This window comes from Oncorhynchus kisutch, unplaced genomic scaffold (genome assembly GCF_002021735.2).
Source record: "Oncorhynchus kisutch isolate 150728-3 unplaced genomic scaffold, Okis_V2 scaffold3749, whole genome shotgun sequence".
Lineage (NCBI taxonomy): Eukaryota > Metazoa > Chordata > Actinopteri > Salmoniformes > Salmonidae > Oncorhynchus > Oncorhynchus kisutch.
The window spans coordinates 566680-592888 of record NW_022265694.1 but is presented as its reverse complement, the minus strand read 5'-3'; the positions used below and the strand labels follow the sequence as shown (position 1 = coordinate 592888).

General features: G+C 46.8%; 1 protein-coding gene and 1 long non-coding RNA gene across 4 annotated transcripts; both read left to right on the top strand.

Annotated features, from left to right (window-relative positions):
- Positions 1-575: 575 nt before the first annotated feature.
- On the top strand, positions 576-8306 carry LOC109887396 (mitotic checkpoint protein BUB3). Of its 3 annotated transcripts, none has more exons than XM_031820931.1 (8): positions 585-793; positions 1475-1669; positions 2271-2340; positions 2446-2597; positions 2821-2979; positions 3206-3383; positions 3873-4089; positions 7982-8306. In XM_031820931.1, exons 2-8 carry the CDS (start codon positions 1475-1477, stop codon positions 8028-8030), a joined length of 1020 nt encoding a protein of 339 aa, XP_031676791.1. In that variant the 5' UTR covers positions 585-793; the 3' UTR covers positions 8031-8306. The 3 variants fall into 3 exon arrangements, 2 of the variants coding, with proteins under 2 accessions (XP_031676792.1, XP_031676791.1); XR_004209043.1 differs by lacking the exon at positions 7982-8306 and adding an exon at positions 4903-7876 and having other exon boundaries at positions 587-793; positions 3873-4862; XM_031820932.1 differs by lacking the exon at positions 7982-8306 and having other exon boundaries at positions 576-793; positions 3873-7876.
- LOC116371846 (uncharacterized) lies at positions 6998-7881 on the top strand. Its single transcript, XR_004209044.1, has 2 exons — positions 6998-7098; positions 7147-7881. It is a non-coding gene; the product is annotated as an uncharacterized LOC116371846 (long non-coding RNA).
- Positions 8307-26209: the final 17903 nt, after the last annotated feature.

Sequence of the window (26209 nt, the reverse complement as noted above, 5' to 3'; positions counted from 1 at the left end):
CCCTTCCATTGAAATGGGAAGCGTTGTTTCACCGCGCCGCGGCTTGTGCTAGTGTACACGGGGCATGAAGTACCATGGCAAATGCGCCATTCTGCTGCTACAGACAGAGCCCACAAAACATGGGAAATTAACCAAAACCACTCACACTTGTCATATTTGTTCAGTTTCATTTTATATCTCTCAAATATCAAATTAATGGCGGCCAATATTGAGATATATCGTGAGGCTATCCTACATATCTGAAATTACATGATTATTAATGTTTACTGGTCGTGAAAAGCAAGCAGGTACTTGCTGTATAACTTTAAAGATTAGAACAACATTTGCGCAATGGAATAATTTGACATTTTGTAGGTCTGAATATGTTCTTCAAGTGGTGATGATATTACAACCAAATAGTTAACATTTATTTAACAATTCTTCTAAAAACGACAACAGAGTTGTCAAACTAGTTTTTAGATACGGTCATTTGAAGTATGTCCCATATCACATGACCCACGTACTCGACAACGGAGTTGTCAAACGGGGTTTTTAGATACTGTCATTTTAAGTGTCCCATATCACATGACCCATGTACTCGACAACGGAAGAGAACTTTCAAAGAATCACGAGCCAGGCGGGAAAGTTGGTTATTCGTTCTGACCAATCAATTCACTCGTGTAGCAACGCCGCTGCGGAGTGTCTACAGCGGAGAGGGACGAGGAAGCGAACATATTAGTCTATAAAGATAAACGAGTTATTTTTTTCTTCAAATTTTATACCGAAGGAGATACTTCAGCGTAAACCAAGAACGGTGAGTTAAAAAAAAAAAAAAATCGAATTCATTGACAAAACAGTCTAGCTAACGCATGATCAATCTATAGCTAGCTTGCAAACGGCTAGCCAACCGGAGAGAGTTGGCCTGCCTACACCATCCACGCTTGCTAGTTAGCTAATATTAGCAGCTAACGTTAGCCAATGTTACCCGATAAAAAACAGCTGATTAGCTAACGTTAGCCAATGTTACCCGATAGAAAACAGCTGATTAGCTAACGTTAGCCAATGTGCAAGTAGTTGAGACCAAGTTGACTAGCTTCTGCGGATCAACTAGCTAGCCAGTTATGTATACTAGCTAGTTAATTACATTAGCTAGCCTACCTACCCACCCAACTAGCTTGTTAACTTGCTAGATTTTAAGCACACCCAATTCATGTATTTGAATTTCCAGGATAGTAACGTTCTCGTGTATAAAACTTTACAGGTCATGTTGCGTTACGTGTTGGTTTGGTTTGTTTATTTCACCAACACAAGTATGACAGCTTAGCTAGCAAGATAAGCATTATATTACCTGATCATGTTATGGTTTTCAAGAGATACATCCCGGCATTCTCCATCTACTTCAGGGGTCGAACTACTATTCTACAGGAAAGCTCCCTACCCTCCTACAGAATCCCAGTATGGCCTAATAACTTTGGTATCTGTTCTCTTCCTGCAGATGACTGGTTCGAACGAGTACAAACTGAACCAGGGACCAGAGGACAGTATCTCTGCTGTGAAGTTCAGCCCCAGTACAGGCCAGTTCCTTCTAGTGTCCTCTTGGGACTGTACTGTCCGGCTCTACGATGTGGCAGGCAACTCCATGAGGATTAAGTATTCTCACCTGGCACCTGTGCTGGATTGTGCTTTCTATGTAAACAAGTTTTTAATTTGTCATAAGCGTTTCCATAGTAATCAGTTACTCCATTTTAAATGCAGAGTTGGCTACTTTGCCACACACACAGACACATGTATAACGGATGTGAAATGGCCAATGTTACCCGATAGAAAACAGCTGATTAGCTAACGTTAGCCAATGTGCAAGTAGTTGAGACCAAGTTGGCTAGCTTCTGCGGATCAACTAGCTAGTTATGCATGTATAACGGATGTGAAATGGCTAGCTTAGTTAGCGGTGGTGCGGGCTACTAGCATTTCAATCGGTGACGTCACTCGCTCTGAGACCTTGAAGTAGTGGTTCCATTTGCTCTGCAAGGGCCGTGGCTTTTGTGGAGCGATGGGTAACGGTGCTTCGTGGGTGACTGTTGTTGATGTGTGCAGAGGGTCCCTGGTTCGAGCCCGGGGCGGGGCGAAGGGACAAACTAAAGTTATACTGTTACACACACTAAGAAGAAGAAACATGACAATATTGGTAAAAGTACATTTCTACAAACAAAGTTAAATTGTAGTCAAAATGCTACCCCCCCCCCCCCCCCGGTCAAGGAATACGTTTGAGTCGGATATCTCTTCTCTTGTAGGACCCAACACATGCCTGGAGCGGAGGCTTGGACACGCAGTTGAAAACCCACGACTTGAATACAGATCAAGGTGTGCCTGTCAATATATCACCACTGAATTGTGTGCTTCCTGTTATTAAATGAACCGTGTTTTTTTTTTTTTTTTACAGTCCATATTTCTCTCCCTTGTGTGTAGATACAATAGTTGGGACACACGACGCCCCCATTCGCTGTGTGGAATACTGTCCAGAGGTCAACGTCATGGTAACAGGTAGCTGGGATAGGTCAGTCAGGCTGTGGGACCCCAGGACCCCCTGCAACGCTGGCACCTTCACACAACCTGAAAAGGTGGAGCTATCAAAACTCTGTATGAAACATTCCTGGGACTTCATGTCTGTTCATAAAGACCAAAGCAGACATTGACCTCATTTTCGATTTTAAAGTTTAAAAAAAATGTATAGTCTGTTTTTGTTGAGAATGGGACATACTTACAGGCATACGGACATTGAGAGAGAGATTGATTGTGATACACACATTTTAAGATTGTTGTCTTTTGTCTCTTTTAACGAAGGTGTACACCCTCTCTGTGGCTGGTGACCGGCTGATAGTGGGGACAGCAGGGAGGAGGGTGTTGGTCTGGGACCTGAGGAATATGGGCTACGTCCAGCAGAGGAGAGAGTCCAGTCTGAAATACCAGACACGAGCCATCAGGGCCTTCCCTAACAAACAGGTAAACCTCTAGACTAGCTCAGTACCAGACACGGGCCATCAGGGCCTTCCCTAACAAACAGGTAAACCTCTAGACTAGCTCAGTGCTTCTCTAACCTCTCATTGGGACCCCCCCCATGACCTTGGCATTGCTAAGTGCCACACTCTAACCAGCTGAGCCCGACAGGACCACACATCGTTGTCTTGTCTGTCTGGTGAGACCAGGTGTCTATTGTCTGTTTTTGAAGGGCTATGTCCTGAGCTCCATAGAAGGACGTGTTGCTGTGGAGTACCTGGACCCCAGCCAGGAAATGCAGAAGAAGAAGTACGCCTTCAAGTGCCACCGGCTGAAGGAGAACGGCATAGAACAGGTCTATCCCGTCAACGCCATCTCCTTCCACGGTGTCCACAACACCTTCGCCACAGGTGGGATACTTTCTATTGGCACTAATAAAACTCAGCAGTCATTAAGACTGCTTTTGAAATGTTCAACTACAATAACATAAAAATAAAAAAAACAAGAACATTATTTAATCCAGAATAATTTTTTTAAAGAACATTATTTAATCCAGATTTTTTTTTTAAAGAACATTATTTATTCCAGAATAATTTTTTTAAAGAACATTATTTAATCCAGAATATTTTTTTTAAAGAACATTATTTAATCCAGAATAAATAAACATTTACAACAAGGATCCATGAAGCTTGGTTTCATTTCCTGCTGTTTTCTGGTCTATTGTCATGTGACCTTTTTGGATTCATATCGCCATGGTTACACTCAAGGGAACACTTGATGAATGATTAGCCTCCAGATTATAATCTTATAAAACTCGTAACTACTCTGTAGATAAATGTCAATTTTCGTTCCTCCGGTTGACCTTGAAAACCCCTCTCTCTCTCTCGTCCTTCGACCAGGTGGCTCAGACGGCTTTGTGAACATCTGGGACCCTTTCAACAAGAAACGCTTGTGTCAGTTTCACCGCTACCCTACGTCTATCGCCTCCCTGGCCTTCAGTAACGACGGCTCCACGCTGGCCATCGCCTCCTCTTACATGCAGGAGCAGGGAGACATCAGCCACCCGGAGGACACCGTCTTCATCCGTCAGGTCACAGACGCAGAGACGAAGCCCAAGTGAGTCGGGACAGTCCTCCTCTCTGATTCACACGATGGGGCCCGGTCTGATTCTGAAACTGTGCTGCCTCGGGTAGCTTCCTTTCAGCACTGTTAGCTACAGCAACCACGACACAGGATTTACTGCATGGGTGGTCCAGCCCAGTACAGCGCGGCTCGGCCCTATAGTGTGAAGCAGAGCATCCGGTCCACATCCCGGTGGTCTTGTCTGGACTTCAACGCCACACGGCCCCTCACACTTTTTTGGTACATATGAATGGCAGCATTGACCAGGAGCAGGCAGCTGGTATTTATCTGGCCATCTAGCTCGCTCTCTCTAGCTCTCTCCACCTTTTTCAATATCCCCGTAGTTGACGGACCGATGAGGACTTGACAAAATGGCTGCCTCCTGATCTGTTCTCTAGCTCTCTCCACCTTTTTCAATATCCCCGTAGTTGACAGACCGATGAGGATTTGACAAAATGGCTGCCTCCTGATCTGTTCTCTAGCTCTCTCCACCTTTTTCAATATCCCCGTAGTTGACGGACCGATGAGGATTTGACAAAATGGCTGCCTCCTGATCTGTATCTGGATGTGTGGCTCCAGGAGAGTCCTGAAGACAGCTGAATGGATCCATCTATACAAAACAACCTTCGCTGACCTTTTCATCTGCCTATATTTGTTGGATTTAAAGTTTATTTTTAATTTTTTTACTGTTCCCATTTATTTGTACTTTAAAAATGAAACGTGTGTTTTATTAACAAATGTAGAAGGACTACACCCATGTGCTTTCAGTTGTATGTAGCCCCCACCCCTCTAAACTGGTGAAATTAGGTTGTATCTAGCCCCCGCCCCTCTAAACTGGTGAAATTAGGTTGTATCTAGCCCCACCCCTCTAAACTGGTGAAATTAGGTTTTGTCTAGCCCCCGCCCCTCTAAACTGGTGAAATTAGGTTGTTGTGTCTAGCCCCACCCCTCTAATAAACAGGTGAAATTAGGTTGTCTAGCCCCTCCCCTCTAATAAACAGGTGAAATTAGGTTTTGTCTAGCCCCCGCCCCTCTAAACTGGTGAAATTAGGTTGTATCTAGCCCCACCCCTCTCATAAACTGGTGAAATTAGGTTGTGTCTAGCCCCGCCCCTCATAAACTGGTGAAATTAGGTTGTATCTAGCCCCACCCCTCTCATAAACTGGTGAAATTAGGTTGTTGTCTAGCCCCCCCCGCTAATAAACTGGTGAAATTAGGTTGTATCTAGCCCCACCCCTCTAATAAACAGGTGAAATTAGGTTGTATCTAGCCCCGCCCCTCTAATAAACTGGTGAAATTAGGTTGTATCTAGCCCCTCCCCTCTAATAAACTGGTGAAATTAGGTTGCTGTGTCTAGCCCCTCCCCTCTAATAAACTGGTGAAATTGGGTTGTTGTATCTAGCCCCGCCCTCTAATAAACTGGTGAAATTGGGTTGTTGTATCTAGCCCCGCCCCTCTAATTGCATCACTCTTCTCAGACCAATTGAAAAGGAGTAAGGGCTTTTTCTGTAATGACATGACTACTGATTTGTCTAAAGAGTCGGATAAAGACTAAAGACAAAAATCCAATTTGTTGCGGTAATGCATTTTCCAATAATCAATAAAGACATGTTAATGACTCCAGAGATCCTGCTCCAGCAGGTGAATTGATGTCAGAGCGGAGAATTACGGTTTCCACGTCCCTGTGATGAGATGCAGTACTATGGGACCCACTACTTCACATGGGTCGCTCACCAGCAGTTGGCAGAGCATAAAGACAGGAAACTCTCAGGACCCTGTTTCTCTCTCTCTGTTTCTGTTTCTCTGTCTGTTTCTCTGTTTCTCTGTCTCTCTCTGTTTCTCTCTCTCTCTGTTTCTCTCTCTCTCTGTTCTCTCTCTCTGTTTCTCTCTCTCTCTCTCTCTGTTTCTCTCTCTCTCTCTCTGTTTCTCTCTCTCTCTCTCTGTTTCTCTCTCTCTCTCTCTGTTTCTCTCTCTCTCTCTCTGTTTCTCTCTCTCTCTCTGTTTCTCTCTCTCTCTCTGTTTCTCTCTCTCTCTCTCTGTTTCTCTCTCTCTCTCTGTTTCTCTCTCTCTCTCTGTTTCTCTCTCTCTCTCTCTGTTTCTCTCTCTCTCTCTCTGCCTCTCTCCCTCTCTGTTTCTCTCTCGCTCTCTCTCGCTCTGTTTCTCTCTCTCTCTGCCTCTCTCTCGCTCTCTCTCTCTCTGTTTCTCTCTCTCTCTGCCTCTCTCCCTCTCTGTTTCTCTCTCTCTGTTTCTCTCTCGCTCTCTCTGTTTCTCTCTCGCTCTCTGTCTCTCTCTTAAAGTGAATTACAGAAGTCCTTAACAAGGTTTCATCCCTGTCCCTCTCCGTATCATAACAGATGGGGTCGACCATTCATTCATAGATTACAAAGCTGAATTGAGCCAGAAGCTGCTGTTTTTCCCTTCTTCAGTTGTCTGGTTTCTATCCATAGTGAAGGAGGCAGTTGAGGGAAATCTCTTAAGGGACTTCAGTACTAAGTAACCGCCATTTTGATATTCTGTTCCAGTCTGCTTAATTGATTTGATTCTAAGACGGGGCTGTGTGTTTATACCCAGGTCTTTAATTGATTTGATTCTAAGACGGGGCTGTGTGTTTATACCCAGGTCTTTAATTGATTTGATTCTAAGACTGGGCTGTGTGTTTATACCCAGGTCTTTAATTGATTTGATTCTAAGACGGGGCTGTGTGTTTATACCCAGGTCTTTAATTGATTTGATTCTAAGACGGGGCTTTGTGTTTATACCCAGCTCTTTAATTGATTTGATTCTAAGACTGGGCTGTGTGTTTATACCCAGGTCTTTAATTGATTTGATTCTAAGACGGGGCTTTGTGTTTATACCCAGCTCTTTAATTGATTTGATTCTAAGACTGGGCTGTGTGTTTATACCCAGGTCTTTAATTGATTTGATTCTAAGACGGGGCTGTGTGTTTATACCCAGGTCTTTAATTGATTTGATTCTAAGACGGGGCTGTGTGTTTATACCCAGGTCTTGAATTGATTTGATTCTAAGACGGGGCTGTGTGTTTATACCCAGGTCTTTAATTTGACTGCATTAGGACAGGGAACAGAAAGGAAGGGACTTTCCCAAGTGGAGTGTGATGGCGGAGTTGGTTTCTCTCTCCACCGCAGTCCTTTTGAATGGCTTCTTCTCTAGCCAAGTTGACTATTAACCCCCCCCACAAGTGGGGGAATTAATGTTGGAAGATATTATTCTGGGTCTGCCCCCCCCCCCCCCCCCTCTAAAGTCTCCACGTCTCTCTGAAGTCTGTTTAACTTCTGTCCCCCCCACCCTAAAGTCTCCACGTCTCTGAAGTCTGTTTAACTTCTGCCCCCCCCCCCCCCCTAAAGTCTCCAGGTCTCTCTGAAGTCTGTTTAACTTCTGTCCCCCCCCCCCCCCTAAAGTCTCCACGTCTCTCTGAAGTCTTAACTTCTGAAGATGATATTCTGGACAGTATATCCCATCAATGGATCCCTCATTTTACATGCTGTCCTGGTTTTACTGTCTGTTTTCTCCAGATTTCCTTTTAAATCGATTTGTCTTCATTCTTTTACAACGTGTTGTTATTCTGTCTCCTTTTTGTAGGTAATTCTTCTTCTTGTGTTTTATTCAAGCCAACTGTTTGAGGTTTCTCTTTTTTCCCCATAAAGTAATTAAACATTTACCAGATGTAGATGGGAAACATTAGTGGTTTTTATCATTCTGTGGAATTCAGCTGTCGTTGCATTGAAGCAAAAAACTGTTTTGAAATAAAATAATTAAAATAGAAAATGTTGTTCTCCCTCTGAGGGGGGGGGGGGGGGGGAGTTCTTAGACTGAGGTAAGGTGTGTTTAAAGGTAAGTGAGATGGGTTTTCCTCCGTTTTCCACAGACTGGTAACCGTGGTGTTGAGGGAGAAAACAAAAAGGATGATCCACTAGGTATTGGAGCCCTGGGCCCCACTTGGCCCCTCGTCTATCCTCACAGGTCAGAGACCTCAGGAGCTGTCATGGAGTCGAGCGCCCGTCCTATAGTAGTGTCCCAAGAAGAGCCACTGTACCCAAGGACCTGCTTTCAAGCAAATGTACCATTTATTTACTAGAACTGAGATGCAGTTGTATATGACTCAGGAAAAGTGTCTGCTAATTGACAAATGTTATTTTACTGTAGAAATTAAGGTGCTTTGCAGTTGTAAATAAATAACTTTCATTTCACAATCTGTTCTCAACCTTTTTCATTCTTTAATTTTTTTTTAACCTTTATTTTACTAGGAAAGTCAGTTTAAGAACATTCTTATTTACAATGATGGCCTCTAACCACTAGGCTACCTGCCCCCCCCCCCCTCTAACCACTAGGCTACCTGCCCCCCCCCCCCTCTAACCACTAGGCTACCTGCCCCCCCCCCCCCTCTAACCACTAGGCTACCTGCCCCCCCCCCCCTCTAACCACTAGGCTACCTGCCCCCCCCCCCCCCTCTAACCACTAGGCTACCTGCCCCCCCCCCCCCCTCTACCACTAGGCTACCTGCCCCCCCCCCCCCTCTAACCACTAGGCTACCTGCCCCCCCCCCCCCTCTAACCACTAGGCTACCTGCCCCCCCCCCCCCCTCTAACCACTAGGCTACCTGCCCCCCCCCCCCTCTAACCACTAGGCTACCTGCCTCCCTCCTCTAACCACTAGGCTACCTGCCCCCCCCCCCCCCCCCTCTAACCACTAGGCTACCTGCCCCCCCCCCCCCTCTAACCACTAGGCTACCTGCCCCCCCACCTCTAACCACTAGGCTACCTGCCCCCCCCCTCTAACCACTAGGCTACCTGCCCCCCCCCCCCTCTAACCACTAGGCTACCTGCCCCCCCCCCCCCTCTAACCACTAGGCTACCTGCCCCCCCCCACCTCTAACCACTAGGCTACCTGCCCCCCCCCCCTCTAACCACTAGGCTACCTGCCCCCCCCCCCTCTAACCACTAGGCTACCTGCCCCCCCCCCCCTCTAACCACTAGACTACCTGCCCCCCCCCCCCTCTAACCACTAGGCTACCTGCCCCCCCCCCCCCCCCTCTAACCACTAGGCTACCTGCCTCCCCCCTCTAACCACTAGGCTACCTGCCTCCTCCTCTAACCACTAGGCTACCTGCCCCCCCCCCCCCCCCTCTAACCACTAGGCTACCTGCCTCTCCCCTCTAACCACTAGGCTACCTGCCTCCCTCCTCTAACCACTAGGCTACCTGCCCCCCCCCCCCCTCTAACCACTAGGCTACCTGCCCCCCCCCCCCCCCTCTAACCACTAGGCTACCTGCCTCTCCCCTCTAACCACTAGGCTACCTGCCTCCCATCTCTAACCACTAGGCTACCTGCCTCCCACCTCTAACCACTAGGCTACCTGCCTCTCCCCTCTAACCACTAGGCTACCTGCCTCCCCACCTCTAACCACTAGGCTACCTGCCTCCCCCCCCCTCTAACCACTAGGCTACCTGCCTCCCCCCTCTAACCACTAGGCTACCTGCCTCTCCCCTCTAACCACTAGGCTACCTGCCTCCCCACCTCTAACCACTAGGCTACCTGCCTCCCACCTCTAACCACTAGGCTACCTGCCCCCCCCCCCCCTCTAACCACTAGGCTGCCCCCCCCCCCCCCTCTAACCACTAGGCTACCTGCCTCTCCCCTCTAACCACTAGGCTACCTGCCTCCCCACCTCTAACCACTAGGCTACCTGCCTCCCACCTCTAACCACTAGGCTACCTGCCCCCCCCCCCCTCTAACCACTAGGCTACCTGCCTCCCCCCTCTAACCACTAGGCTACCTGCCTCTCCCCTCTAACCACTAGGCTACCTGCCCCCCCCCCCCCCCCCTCTAACCACTAGGCTACCTGCCCCCCCCCCCCCCCCTCTAACCACTAGGCTACCTGCCTCTCCCCTCTAACCACTAGGCTACCTGCCTCCCCCCTCTAACCACTAGGCTACCTGCCCCCCCCCCCCCCCCTCTAACCACTAGGCTACCTGCCTCCCCCCTCTAACCACTAGGCTACCTGCCTCTCCCCTCTAACCACTAGGCTACCTGCCCCCCCCCCCCCCTCTAACCACTAGGCTACCTGCCTCTCCCCTCTAACCACTAGGCTACCTGCCCCCCCCCCCCCTCTAACCACTAGGCTACCTGCCTCTCCCCTCTAACCACTAGGCTACCTGCCTCCCTCCTCTAACCACTAGGCTACCTGCCTCCCATCTCTAACCACTAGGCTACCTGCCTCCCTCCTCTAACCACTAGGCTACCTGCCCCCCCCCCCTCTAACCACTAGGCTACCTGCCCCCCCCCCCCCTCTAACCACTAGGCTACCTGCCTCTCCCCTCTAACCACTAGGCTACCTGCCCTCTCCCCTCTAACCACTAGGCTACCTGCCTCCCATCTCTAACCACTAGGCTACCTGCCTCCCACCTCTAACCACTAGGCTACCTGCCTCTCCCCTCTAACCACTAGGCTACCTGCCTCCCCACCTCTAACCACTAGGCTACCTGCCTCCCCCCCCCTCTAACCACTAGGCTACCTGCCTCCCCCCTCTAACCACTAGGCTACCTGCCTCTCCCCTCTAACCACTAGGCTACCTGCCTCCCCACCTCTAACCACTAGGCTACCTGCCTCCCACCTCTAACCACTAGGCTACCTGCCCCCCCCCCCCCTCTAACCACTAGGCTGCCCCCCCCCCCCCTCTAACCACTAGGCTACCTGCCTCTCCCCTCTAACCACTAGGCTACCTGCCTCCCCACCTCTAACCACTAGGCTACCTGCCTCCCACCTCTAACCACTAGGCTACCTGCCCCCCCCCCCCCTCTAACCACTAGGCTACCTGCCTCCCCCCTCTAACCACTAGGCTACCTGCCTCTCCCCTCTAACCACTAGGCTACCTGCCCCCCCCCCCCCCCCTCTAACCACTAGGCTACCTGCCCCCCCCCCCCCCCTCTAACCACTAGGCTACCTGCCTCTCCCCTCTAACCACTAGGCTACCTGCCTCCCCCCTCTAACCACTAGGCTACCTGCCCCCCCCCCCCCTCTAACCACTAGGCTACCTGCCTCCCCCCTCTAACCACTAGGCTACCTGCCTCTCCCCTCTAACCACTAGGCTACCTGCCCCCCCCCCCCTCTAACCACTAGGCTACCTGCCTCTCCCCTCTAACCACTAGGCTACCTGCCCCCCCCCCCCTCTAACCACTAGGCTACCTGCCTCTCCCCTCTAACCACTAGGCTACCTGCCTCCCTCCTCTAACCACTAGGCTACCTGCCTCCCATCTCTAACCACTAGGCTACCTGCCTCCCCCCTCTAACCACTAGGCTACCTGCCCCCCCCCCCCTCTAACCACTAGGCTACCTGCCCCCCCCCCCTCTAACCACTAGGCTACCTGCCTCCCTCCTCTAACCACTAGGCTACCTGCCTCCCATCTCTAACCACTAGGCTACCTGCCTCCCCCCTCTAACCACTAGGCTACCTGCCCCCCCCCCCCTCTAACCACTAGGCTACCTGCCCCCCCCCCCTCTAACCACTAGCCTACCTGCCTCCCCCCTCTACCCACTAGGCTACCTGTCCCCCCCCCCCCCCCCCTCTAACTAGGCTACCTGTCCCCCGTCCCCCCCCCCTCTAACTAGGCTACCTGTCCCCCCCCCCCCCTCTAACTAGGCTACCTGCCTCCCCCCTCTAACCACCAGGTTACCCGCCACTCTAATGAGACACATTGCCAGAGGAATCTTTATGAGATTATAGACTGGTTTTAAATGTTATTTTACTACAGTAATCCTAATATAATCCCATGTTATGGAGTGTTTTCTGTTAGCTTTGTGATGGAGACAAGCCTGAGAATCACTGAACACCTTGTTCCTGCACATAATCTGCATTGGAATGAAATAAATCCCATTTATTTTCCTGTCTGAGTACTGAGGGCTTGATGGACCCCCCCCCCCCCTCCCCTCGTTCAGTTCTTGATTACTCTGTTCGGTGCAGATTTTCTATAGAAAGTTAATGTGATTTGTGAAACCCTTCAGAACGAGGAGGAGCAGAGAGAGACGGAAGATAAAGATGGCAATTATTCTATTTAAGAGCTACAATTTTTCTAATTTCCCCCGGCTGCTGCTTCAATATCCTGGAAATGATTTTGTTGGCTTGGTTAAATGATGTTACTAATTCCTATGATTGCTTATAATGAGTCAGTCTTTTGTTCCAGACTTCAGTTTAATATGAAATGGCATTCCATTTCAGGGATAGGAATAATCACCCATTCAGAAGACTGGAGCTGCAGGGTCAGGGTGTAGAGGTGACTACGGTGAAGGGCTGTAGAGGTGACTACGGTGAAGGGGTGTAGAGATGACTACGGTGAAGGGCTGTAGAGGTGACAGGCTGTAGAGGTGACTACGGTGAAGGGCTGTAGAGGTGACTACGGTGAAGGGCTGTAGAGGTGACTACGGTGAAGGGCTGTAGAGGTGACTACGGTGAAGGGCTGTAGAGGTGACTACGGTGAAGGGCTGTAGAGGTGACTACAGTGAAGGGCTGTAGAGTTGACTACGGTGAAGGGCTGTAGAGGTGACAGGCTGTAGAGGTGACTACGGTGAAGGGCTGTAGAGGTGACTACGGTGAAGGGCCGTAGAGGTGACTACGGTGAAGGGCCGTAGAGGTGACTACGGTGAAGGGCCGTAGAGGTGACTACGGTGAAGGGCCGTAGAGGTGACTACGGTGAAGGGCCGTAGAGGTGACTACGGTGAAGGGCCGTAGAGGTGACTACGGTGAAGGGCCGTAGAGGTGACTACGGTGAAGGGCTATAGAGTTGACTACGGTGAAGGGCTGTAGAGGTGACTACGGTGAAGGGCCGTAGAGGTGACTACGGTGAAGGGCCGTAGAGGTGACTACAGTGAAGGGCTATAGAGTTGACTACAGTGAAGGGCTGTAGAGTTGACTACGGTGAAAGGCTGGAGCTGTAGGGTCGGTGTAGAGTTGACTACGGTGAAGGGCTGGAGCTGCAGGGTCGTGGTGTAGAGTTGACTACGGTGAAGGGCTGTAGAGTTGACTACAGTGAAGGGCTGTAGAGTTGACTACGGTGAAGGGCTGGAGCTGCAGGGTCAGGGTGTAGAGTTGACTACGGTGAAGGGCTGTAGAGGTGACAGGCTGTAGAGTTGACTACGGTGAAGGGCTGTAGAGGTGACTACGGTGAAGGGCCGTAGAGGTGACAGGCTGTAGAGGTGACTACGGTGAAGTGCCGTAGAGGTGACTACGGTGAAGGGCCGTAGAGGTGACTACGGTGAAGGGCCGTAGAGGTGACTACGGTGAAGGGCCGTAGAGGTGACTACGGTGAAGGGCCGTAGAGGTGACTACGGTGAAAGGCTGGAGCTGCAGAGTCAGGCTGTAGAGTTGACTACGGTGAAGGGGGGGTGTTTAATGTGTTTAACTTTCTTATTTTAATTATGATTATATTTTTTTTACCCCTTTTTCTCCCCAATTCCGTGGTCTCCAATTGTTTTTAGTAGCTACTAGCTTGTCTCATCGCTACAACTCCCGTACGGGCTCGGGAGAGACGAAGGTTGAAAGTCATGCGTCCTCCGATACACAACCCAACCAAGCCGCACTGCTTCTTAACACAGCGCGCATCCAACCCGGAAGCCAGCCGCACCAATGTGTCGGAGGAAACACCGTGCACCTGGCAACCTTGGTTAGTGCGCACTGCACCTGGCCCGCCACAGGAGGAGCTAGTGCGCGATGAGACAAGGACATCCCTACCGGCCAACCCCTCCCTAACCCGGGAGACGCTAGGCCAATTGTGCGTCGCCCCACGGACCTCCCGGTCGCGGCCGGTTACGACAGAGCCTGGGCGTGAACCCAGAGTCTCTGGTGGCACAGCGCCACCCGCGAGGCCCCACAGGGACTTTCTGTGTAAATCAGCTACTTGTTATCCACATTTTTAAATCCAAATCAGATTCCAGGTCGGAGTCTTTCAGGGCAAAAACCCCCTTTGCATTGTGTTCTATGGCGATGACACTACGAAACTCCAGTTCAGTGTTTATTTAATGGGTTCATGACCACAGGGCTACTGCTTGTCCTCTCTGCTATTAGCGTTCACAGTAAGCTTAGCTGAACTAATGGACCACAACTTGGAGGCTCAGATTCCACCTCCACAGCACCTCTCTGAGTGACTGCAGCTGCAGGCCAGATTCCACCTCCACAGCACCTCTCTTAGTGACTGCAGCTGCAGGCCAGATTCCACCTCCACAGCACCTCTCTGAGTGACTGAAGCTGCAGGCCAGATTCCACCTCCACAGCACCTCTCTGAGTGACTGCAGCTGCAGGCCAGATTCCACCTCCACAGCACCTCTCTGAGTGACTGAAGCTGCAGGCCAGATTCCACCTCCACAGCACCTCTCTGAGTGACTGAAGCTGCAGGCCAGATGACACCTGAACCTATCCGTTACAGCTTGACTTTAGAAACAGCTTTTTGGCCAAATCCCCTTCAGAATATACCATTCAACAGTAATCCGTTCACTGGTATAAACTCTGTGACGTGTCAGTCGGAGTCACATCGTGGCTGTTGTAAGAAGGAGAGAAAAAATGGCCTACTTGAGGTAACTCTAAATATATCCACATGACATGGGGAACGGCCTAACCTGAGGCTGGTACTTGAGGTAATACTAAATATGTCCCCATGACATGGGACACGGCCTAACCTGAGTCTGGTACTTGAGGTAATACTAAATATATCCACATGACAAGAGAGGGATGATGGAAGTGCTACAAAAAGAGGTATTGAACTCTGACCCTACACGGTCTGGGCTACTTCTGGTTTCCTATGTTTTACATGATCCTTAATATCACCCCACCTGGTGTCCCAGGTCTAAATCAGGCCCTGATCATTAATATCACCCACCTGGTGTCCCAGGTCTAAATCAGGCCCTGATCATTAATATCAATTAAATTTTCAATTCAATTCAATTCAATTCAAGGGCTTTATTGGCATGGGAAACATGTGTTAACATTGCCAAAGCAAGTGAGGTAGATAATATATAAAGTGAAATAAACAATAAAAATGAACAGTAAACATCACACATACAGAAGTTTCAAAACAATAAAGACATTACAAATGTCATATTATATATATATGCAGTGTTTTAACAATGTACAAATGGTGGGTTGTATTTACAATGGTGCGTGTTCTTATCACCCACCTGGTGTCCCAGGTCTAAATCAGGCCCTGATCATTAATATCACCCCACCTGGTGTCCCAGGTCTAAATCAGGCCCTGATCATTAATAACACCCCACCTGGTGTCCCAGGTCTAAATCAGGCCCTGGTTGTTAATATCCCCCCACCTGGTGTCCCAGGTCTAAATCAGGCCCTGATCATTAATATCACCCCACCTGGTGTCCCAGGTCTAAATCAGGCCCTGATTAGAGAGGGGAATCACCCACCTGGTGTCCCAGGTCTAAATCAGGCCCTTGTCATTAATAACACCCCACCTGGTGTCCCAGGTCTAAATCAGGCCCTGATCATTAATATCACCCCACCTGGTGTCCCAGGTCTAAACCAGGCCCTGGTTGTTAATATCCCCCCACCTGGTGTCCCAGGTCTAAATCAGACCCTGATCATTAATATCACCCCACCTGGTGTCCCAGGTCTAAATCAGGCCCTGATTAGAGAGGGGAATCACCCACCTGGTGTCCCAGGTCTAAATCAGGCCCTGATCATTAATATCACCCCACCTGGTGTCCCAGGTCTAAATCAGGCCCTGATCATTAATATCACCCCACCTGGTGTCCCAGGTCTAAATCAGGCCCTGATCATTAATATCACCCCACCTGGTGTCCCAGGTCTAAATCAGACCCTGGTCATTAATATCACCCCACCTGGTGTCCCAGGTCTAAATCAGGCCCTGATCATTAATATCACCCCGCCTGGTGTCCCAGGTCTAAATCAGGCCCTGATTAGAGAGGGGAATCACCCACCTGGTGTCCCAGGTCTAAATCCGGCCCTGATTAGAGAGGGGAATCACCCACCTGGTGTCCCAGGTCTAAATCAGGCCCTGATCATTAATATCACCCCGCCTGGTGTCCCAGGTCTAAATCAGGCCCTGATCATTAATATCACCCCACCTGGTGTCCCAGGTCTAAATCAGGCCCTGGTCATTAATATCACCCCACCTGGTGTCCCAGGTCTAAATCAGGCCCTGGTCATTAATATCACCCCACCTGGTGTCCCAGGTCTAAATCAGGCCCTGTTCATTAATATCACCCCACCTGGTGTCCCAGGTCTAAATCAGGCCCTGATCATTAATATCACCCCACCTGGTGTCCCAGGTCTAAATCAGGCCCTGATCAGAGGGGAACAATGGGGGGAAAAGCAGTGGAACTGTCTTCGACGTCCAGAGTTGAGTTTGAGGCCACTCAAATATTGGCGCATGAGAATGAACAGTCAACGAATGGCATCAGGCCCTACAACATAGCCCTGTGGCACTGCCCACCATTACATTACTACTAAAACCACAGATCAATGTGAATACGACGGGCATTTCCGTCCGTCTTTCAGGCAATGTCAGTGTGCTTTTCATTCCCCTCAATGCTGTTACATAAAGAAGTTAAAGTAATGGAAAATGTGTTCTGGTTTTTCTCAGAGAGTTTTTTTTTCATTTTTGTAGTTTTTATTTCTGTGAATCTCGTCTCCAGCGCACTCTTGTGGCGTTTGGGTCAAGGCAGTATGACATCCTTTCAGAAAGCAGCCTCCCGAGTGACGCACCGGTCTAAGGCACTGCGTCGCACTACAGACCTGGGTTCGATCCCCCGGGGCTGTGTCACAGCCGGCCCGAGCCGGGAGATCTAAGGTTGAAGGCGTTTGATGTTTCTTCCATACTGTTTTTTTTTTTTTTACTCGACAACTACCTTTAATCAACACGAGCTGTTGAGCAACTATATAGGTCTGGAAATATGAATTACTGTCTCATGAAATCCAGGGTAGTTTTTTTGGGTTGTTGACAAAGTGCATTATGTCCTGAATAATTACTCAAACTGTTGAGTGTATTACTATGGCTGGGTTTAGAGATACAAACCCATGACCGATTCAAGAGGAACTGCATAAACAGTACGTTGGATTATTGGGCATGATTAACATTACCGTACCAAGACAACGAGGAGGAACAGATGTCCTCTACCTCTTTCCTCTGTCAGTAACAGCCTGTTTAGAGGTCGCACAGGAAACAGACATATAGTAGTAACAGCCTGTTTAGAGGTCACACAGGAAACAGACATATAGTAGTAACAGCCTGTTTAGAGGTCACACAGGAAACAGACATATAGTAGTAACAGCCTGTTTAGAGGTCACACAGGAAACAGACAGACATATAGTAGTAACAGCCTGTTTAGAGGTCACAGGAACCCAGACAGACATATAGTAGTAACAGCCTGTTTAGAGGTCACACAGGAAACAGACATATAGTAGTAACAGCCTGTTTAGAGGTCACACAGGAAACAGACATATAGTAGTAACAGCCTGTTTAGAGGTCACACAGGAAACAGACATATAGCAGGGACAGCCTGTTTAGAGGTCACACAGGAAACAGACAGACATATAGTAGTAACAGCCTGTTTAGAGGTCACACAGGAAACAGACATATAGTAGTAACAGCCTGTTTAGAGGTCACACAGGAAACAGACATATAGTAGTAACAGCCTGTTTAGAGGTCACACAGGAACCCAGACAGACATATAGCAGGGACAGCCTGTTTAGAGGACACACAGGATACAGACAGACATATAGTAGTAACAGCCTGTTTAGAGGTCACACAGGAACCCAGACAGACATATAGTAGTAACAGCCTGTTTAGAGGTCACACAGGAACCCAGACAGACATATAGTAGTAACAGCCTGTTTAGAGGTCACACAGGAAACAGACATATAGTAGTAACAGCCTGTTTAGAGGTCACACAGGAAACAGACATATAGTAGTAACAGCCTGTTTAGAGGTCACACAGGAAACAGACATATAGTAGTAACAGCCTGTTTAGAGGTCACACAGGAAACAGACATATAGTAGTAACAGCCTGTTTAGACACACAGGAACCCAGACAGACATATAGTAGTAACAGCCTGTTTAGAGGTCACACAGGAAACAGACATATAGTAGTAACAGCCTGTTTAGAGGTCACACAGGAAACAGACATATAGTAGTAACAGCCTGTTTAGAGGTCACACAGGAAACAGACAGACATATAGTAGTAACAGCCTGTTTAGAGGTCGCACAGGAAACAGACATATAGTAGTAACAGCCTGTTTAGAGGTCACACAGGAACCCAGACAGACATATAGTAGTAACAGCCTGTTTAGAGGTCACACAGGAAACAGACATATAGTAGTAACAGCCTGTTTAGAGGTCACACAGGAAACAGACATATAGTAGTAACAGCCTGTTTAGAGGTCACACAGGAAACAGACGTATAGTAGTAACAGCCTGTTTAGAGGTCACACAGGAACCCAGACAGACATATAGTAGTAACAGCCTGTTTAGAGGTCACACAGGAAACAGACATATAGTAGTAACAGCCTGTTTAGAGGTCACACAGGAAACAGACGTATAGTAGTAACAGCCTGTTTAGAGGTCACACAGGAACCCAGACAGACATATAGTAGTAACAGCCTGTTTAGAGGTCACACAGGAAACAGACATATAGTAGTAACAGCCTGTTTAGACACACAGGAACCCAGACAGACATATAGTAGTAACAGCCTGTTTAGAGGTCACACAGGAAACAGACATATAGTAGTAACAGCCTGTTTAGAGGTCACACAGGAAACAGACATATAGTAGTAACAGCCTGTTTAGAGGTCACACAGGAACCCAGACAGACATATAGTAGTAACAGCCTATTTAGAGTTCACACAGACAGACATATAGCAGTAGTGATCCGTTCATTAAAAGGTTGTCCCATCGATCTAGATGCAGATATATTAAACTAATGTGAACTACAGTGGTAGTGTGTTTATCCTAGTCACAGTGGCTTGGTGTTTTAGAGCAGCAATGCATTCTGGTCCATTTAAAAGCCTTAGCCAGGACCTAATTCGTCATTATCCACACGTTATGTTATTAGTGTGTTATTGATGGAGCCTGGCCTTGGGCCAGTCTAGCCAGTCCATTTATTAGCTGATGTGTGATGACAGACCAGACCACAGTAGCATAGTGGAATGGATGGAAGGTTGGTTTGACATTCTAGAACCACGCCAGCAGCGTTCTAGTTCCATCAATTCTATACCGAGTGGACAAAACATTAAGAACACCTGCTCTTTCAATGACATAGACTGACCAGATGAATCCAGGTGAAAGCTATGAACCCTTATTGATGTCACTTGTTAAATCCATTTCAATCAGTGTAGATGTAGGAGACAGGTTAAATAAGGATTTTTAAGCCTTAAAACAATTGAGAAATGGATTGTGTACGTGTGCTATTCAGAGGGTGAATGGACAAGACAAAAGATTTAAGTGCCTTTGAACGAGGTATGGTAGTAGGGTCCAGGCTCACCGGTTTGTGTCAAGAACTGCAAAGCTGATGGGTTTTTCCACTCTCAACAGTTTCCCCGTGTGTATCAACAATCAACAACCAGGACATCCAGCCAACATGACACAAGTGTGGGAAGCATTGGAGTCAACATGGGTCAGCATCCCCTGTGGAACGCTTTTGACACATTTTAGAGTCAATGCCCTGACGAATTGAGGCTGTTCTGAGTGCAAAAGGGGGGGGAGTAACTCAATATTAGGAAGGTGTTCTTAATATTCTGTACACTCAGTGTAACCTGTAAGGATGAAATGTGGAGAGCCAAGCTGTAGGCTTCTGTAGCCATGCCCAAATGACAGTACAGCACCAAACCTACCGAGTTGATTTGAGATTTCTAGAATGTTCTCATTATATGTCCGGACTTTTCACTGTATTTTAGTATAATTTATATCGTGTTAAATATTAGCCACTATCGGTAGCCACCGTCAGTTATACCCACATACATTAATAACTGTCTCTTTACTGTCAGTTATACCCACATACATTAATAACTGTCACTTTACTGTCAGTTATACCCACATACATTAATAACTGTCAGTTATACCCACATACATTAATAACTGTCACTTTACTGTCAGTTATACCCACATACATTAATAACTGTCACTTTACTGTCAGTTATACCCACATACATTAATAACTGTCAGTTATACCCACATACATTAATAACTGTCAGTTATACCCACAGACATTAATAACTGTCACTTTACTGTCAGTTATACCCACAGACATTAATAACTGTCACTTTACTGTCAGTTATACCCACATACATTAATAACTGTCAGTTATACCCACATACATTAATAACTGTCAGTTATACCCACATACATTAATAACTGTCAGTTATACCCACATACATTAATAACTGTCTCTTTACTGTCAGTTATACCCACATACATTAATAACTGTCAGTTATACCCACATACATTAATAACTGTCACTTTACTGTCAGTTATACCCACATACATTAATAACTGTCAGTTATACCCACATACATTAATAACTGTCAGTTATACCCACATACATTTATAACTGTCACTTTACTGTCAGTTATACCCACATACATTAATAACTGTCAGTTATACCCACATACATTAATAACTGTCTCTTTACTGTCAGTTATACCCACATACATTAATAACTGTCACTTTACTGTCAGTTATACCCACATACATTAATAACTGTCTCTTTACTGTCAGTTATACCCACATACATTAATAACTGTCAGTTATACCCACATACATTAATAACTGTCAGTTATACCCACATACATTAATAACTGTCAGTTATACCCACATACATTAATAACTGTCAGTTATACCCACATACATTAATAACTGTCAGTTATACCCACATACATTAATAACTGTCAGTTATACCCACATACATTAATAACTGTCAGTTATACCCACATACATTAATAACTGTCAGTTATACCCACATACATTAATAACTGTCAGTTATACCCACATACATTAATAACTGTCAGTTATACCCACATACATTAATAACTGTCAGTTATACCCACATACATTAATAACTGTCAGTTATACCCACATACATTAATAACTGTCAGTTATACCCACATACATTAATAACTGTCAGTTATACCCACATACATTAATAACTGTCAGTTATACCCACATACATTAATAACTGTCACTGTCAGTTATACCCACATACATTAATAACTGTCACTTGTCCCTGATGATTTTACTAGAGGTTGGGGTACTGGTCATTGTCTGAGTCACTGAGTCAGTCCTCCCAGCTCTTGTCCCTGATGATTTTACTAGAGGTTGGGGTACTGGTCATTGTCTGAGTCACTGAGTCAGTCCTCCCAGCTCTTGTCCTTGTTAACCCCTTAATGCAACATTATGGATATGTTTTTCTCTGGTCAAAAGTAGTGCACCATGTAGGGAATAGGGTGCCATTTCAGAAAGAGACTGTCTTTTTGTCATCTACACACTAGTCTCTATACAAAGTACCCATTAAATATCTTCTAGATAAGGTCTCAGAGTAGTCCACTATCCAATCTATTCCACACATTCAATGACTCGATAAACAACATATATACACAACAAAAGAAGAGAGAAAAATATATAGTGGCTTTTGGATCAAAACAACAACCTTGAAATGCTTTGTTGCCTTATAATGCCACAGTCATGGACCAGAGAGAGCTCTGGGTGTCTGAGAAAAGGGAAGGGGCAGGCATCGTGTAAAAGCCTGTGAAATTGGACCGTACGTGGCCTTTTATCATCTAAGGAAGGCAGGCATCGTGTAAAAGCCTGTGAAATGGGACTGCACATTATTACATTTTTCCAACTATAATGACTCCTTTATCACCACCATTGAAAAATATATCAAAAGATGCTTGGCTTTGACAAAGAAAAGCATTACAGTAATGCATTACTGCTTTGCCCATAAGTACTCTCAACCTCTTGAAAACCCACATTTTGGATGAACAGAATAGTGCAGGTAAGAAAAGCGAGTGTCATTGTAGTGGAGAGTTCTATGTTCTAACACGGAACACAGAGCCTTCAGCTCATTGTAGTGGAGAGTTCCATGTTCTAACACGGAACACAGAGCCTTCAGCTCATTGTAGTGGAGAGTTCCATGTTCTAACACGGAACACGGAGCCTTCAGGCCTTGTGTTTTTATCCTGGATAATTTTTTAAAGTCATGTTTTCCCCAGATGATGCAGTTTACTACTTTTAATTATCTAATCATTTCAAACAATCAATCCGTGCCTTCAGAAAGTATTCCTACCCCTTTGACAACATGTTGTGTTACAGCCTGAATTCAAAATGGATTAAATATGTTTTTCCCTCTCACCCATCTACACACTATACCTCATAATGGAAAAGTAAAAACATGTTTTTAGAGCATTTATTGAAAATGAAATACAGAAATATCTAATTTATATTAGTATTCACACCCCTGACTCAATACATGTTAGAATCACCTTTGGCAGCAATTACAGCTGTGTCTTTCTAGGTAAGTGTCTAAGAGCTGTGTACATCTGGATTGTAAAATATTGCATTGGGGCAAGTAGTGTTCCCCTGGCATCCGACAAACCCTACAGTCCTAATGAGTCACAGCTATTTCACTACAGTCCTAATGAGTCACAGCTATTTCACTACAGTCCTAATGAGTCACAGCTATTTCACTACAGTCCTAATGAGTCACAGCTATTTCACTACAGTCCTAATGAGTCACAGCTATTTCACTACAGTCCTAATGAGTCACAGCTATTTCACTACAGTCCCAGTGAGTCACAGCTATTTCACTACAGTCCCAATGAGTCACAGCTATTTCACAGTAGTGTCAAATACCAGAAATACCAGAAACTTCAGTGCCCCGTAATGGTGTGTGTGTGTGTACACATGCTCAGTAATCACAGTAGAAGTCCTTCCGAGGCTCTTCCTGAAGCTCTGACTGCTTCACCAGTTAGAGTAAACAGAAGGTTCACTGTGAGGTTAGACTCTCAGAAACAATACAATTCACTGTCTAGGGCCCTTACCGGGCCAAACAGGCCTGCTGCTCAGAAAATATTCTAGTTAAAAGAGTGTGTTGACCTCTCTCTGGTGTTATCCTGTCATAACTACAGCGGTACATCTACAGGAGCTGGCTGAGCTGGATGGGGTCAAAGGTCAAACCACTCTTCCTGTCTAGATTACTTTTGTAACAATTGAATTCAGACAGCAGTAAAACTCAGCATTACCGAATCATCTTGTCCAAACTAAGGGCTAGATTCAATCTCATTGCCTCTTTTCGGCTATGCACCTTTTAAAGGCAATGTTTCTGTGTTCGCATTCACATCGGCTACCGAGAGCGTTATCACACAGTCGTCCAGAACAGCTGGTGCTCTCGTGCATGCTTCAGTGTTGCTTGCCTTGAAGCAAGCATAAAAGGCATTTAGTTCATCTGGTAGGCTCGCGTCACTCGGTAGCTCTGGTAATCCGTCTGGGTTTCCCTTTGTAGTCCGACATAGTTTTCAAGCCCTGCCACATCCGACGAGCGTCAGAGCCGGTGTAGTAGGATTCAATCTTAATCCTGTATTGACGCTTTGCTTGTTTGATGGTTTGTCTGATGGCATAGCAGGATTTCTTATAAGCGTCCAGATTAGTGTCCCGCTCCTTGAAAGCGGCAGCTCCAGCCTTTAGCTTGATGCGGATGTTGCCTGTAATCCATGGCTTCTGGTTGGGATATGTACGTATGGTCACTGTGGGGACGACGTCGTCGATGCATTTATTGATAAAGCCGATGACTCCTCAATGCCATTGGATGAATCCCGGAACATATCCCAGTCTGTGCTATCAAAACAGTCCTGAATCCGCATCATCTGACTACTTCCGTATTGAGCGAGTCACTGGTACCTCCTGCTATATTTTTTGCTTGTAAGCAGGAATCAGGAGGATAGAATTATGGTCAGCTTGGTACGCATCTCTGTGTGTGGAGTAAAGGTGGTCTAGAGTTTTCTTGCTCTGGTTGCACATGTGACCAGCTGGTAGAAATTAGGTCAAATGGATTTAAGGTTGCCTGCATTAACGCCACTTCTGGCTGAGCATTTTCCTGTTTGCTTATGGCCTCATACAGCTGGTTGAGTGGCCTTACACAGCTGGTTGAGTGGCCTTACACAGCTGGTTGAGTGGCCTTACACAGCTGGTTGAGTGGCCTTACACAGCTGGTTGAGTGGCCTTACACAGCTGGTTGAGTGGCCTTACACAGCTGGTTGAGTGGCCTTACACAGCTGGTTGAGTGGCCTTACACAGCTGGTTGAGTGGCCTTACACAGCTGGTTGAGTGGCCTTACACAGCTGGTTGAGTGGCCGATTACTCGTTAAATACATACATAGTTTACTGAGTCGACTATCCTGGTTAAATACATACATAGTTACTGAGTCGACTATCCCGGTTAAATACATATAGTTTACTGAGTCGACTATCCTGGTTAAATACATATATAGTTACTGAGTCGACTATCCCGGTTAAATACATACATAGTTACTGAGTCGACTATCCTGGTTAAATACATACATAGTTACTGAGTCGACTATCCCGGTTAAATACATACATAGTTACTGAGTCGACTATCCCGGTTAAATACATACATAGTTACTGAGTCGACTATCCCGGTTAAATACATACATAGTTACTGAGTCGACTATCCTGGTTAAATACATATAGTTTACTGAGTCGACTATCCTGGTTAAATACATAGTTACTGAGTCTACTATCCTGGTTAAATAAATACAATGAAACAGGGATAGGTATAGTTGTAAATCCGGTTAAATCTTCAGCTCATTTAAACATCCATTACAAAGAGACAGTCACAACAGGACGCATGTATAATTTGATGGGTTCACTGCACTCAGCTCAATATCCTGTGTGATTTCCCCTTTAAACAGAACCCTCATTGATCTGCTGTCGTTCCTATGGAATTCCAGCCTGGATCAGGTTACCTTGTTACCTTGTAGGTTGCACCGTGTTCTGTGTTCTGGTCTCCACCTAGAGTTCTGCACCACATCCCCTTTCCCCTCCCAACTGTGTGTGTGGAACGTCTCCTCCCAACGGGCTACCACACTACTAGTGCCCGACAGAGCCCCCATTGTCTACCTGTGGCCAGCCTTCCATTCATCCGATCCTAATCCCTGCCCATCCGCCATGGTTCAGACATCACGCAGGCTGTTGAAGGCTAGGATCCACCATGGTTCAGACATCAGGCTGTTGAAGGCTAGGATCCACCATGGTTCAGACATCACTCAGGCTGTTGAAGGCTAGGATCCACCATGGTTCAGAAATCAGGCTGTTGAAGTCTAGGATCCACCATGGTTCAGACATCACTCAGGCTGTTGAAGGCTAGGATCCACCATGGTTCAGACATCATACAGGTTGTTGAAGGCTAGGATCCACCATGGTTCAGACATCATACAGGTTGTTGAAGGCTAGGATCCACCATGGTTCAGACATCATACAGGTTGTTGAAGGCTAGGATCCACCATGGTTCAGACATCAGGCTGTTGAAGGCTAGGATCCACCATGGTTCAGACATCATACAGGTTGTTGAAGGCTAGGATCCACCATGGTTCAGACATCATACAGGTTGTTGAAGGCTAGGATCCACCATGGTTCAGACATCATACAGGTTGTTGAAGGCTAGGATCCACCATGGTTCTGACATCAGGCTGTTGAAGGCTAGGATCCACCATGGTTCAGACATCAGGCTGTTGAAGGCTAGGATCCACCATGGTTCAGACATCAGACTGTTGAAGGCTAGGGAATAAAGGACTGCTGCTGATGGATAAATATCCACTATCTCCCCCAAAATACTTTGATGAAACCGTGTGGCAAAGTAGCGATCGACGATGTCATAGAAAGTAGCGATCGACGATGTCATAGAAAGTAGCGATCGACGATGTCATAGAAAGTAGCGATCGACGATGTCATAGAAAGTAGCGATCGACGAAGTCATAGAAAGTAGTGATGGGCCTCAGGATCTCGCCACAGTATCCCTGTGCATTCAAATTGCCATCAATAAAATGCAATTGTGTTCGTTGTCTGTAG

Bases quoted from the DNA above. Each gene is read 5' to 3' on its own strand.
- LOC109887396 (XM_031820931.1), top strand. From the start codon at position 1,475: ATGACTGGTTCGAACGAGTACAAACTGAACCAGGGACCAGAGGACAGT. The intron at 1,670-2,270 runs GTAAACAAGTTT...CTTCTCTTGTAG, and splicing joins TGCTGGATTGTGCTTTCTAT to GACCCAACACATGCCTGGAG. The intron at 2,598-2,820 runs GTGGAGCTATCA...CTTTTAACGAAG, and splicing joins CCTTCACACAACCTGAAAAG to GTGTACACCCTCTCTGTGGC.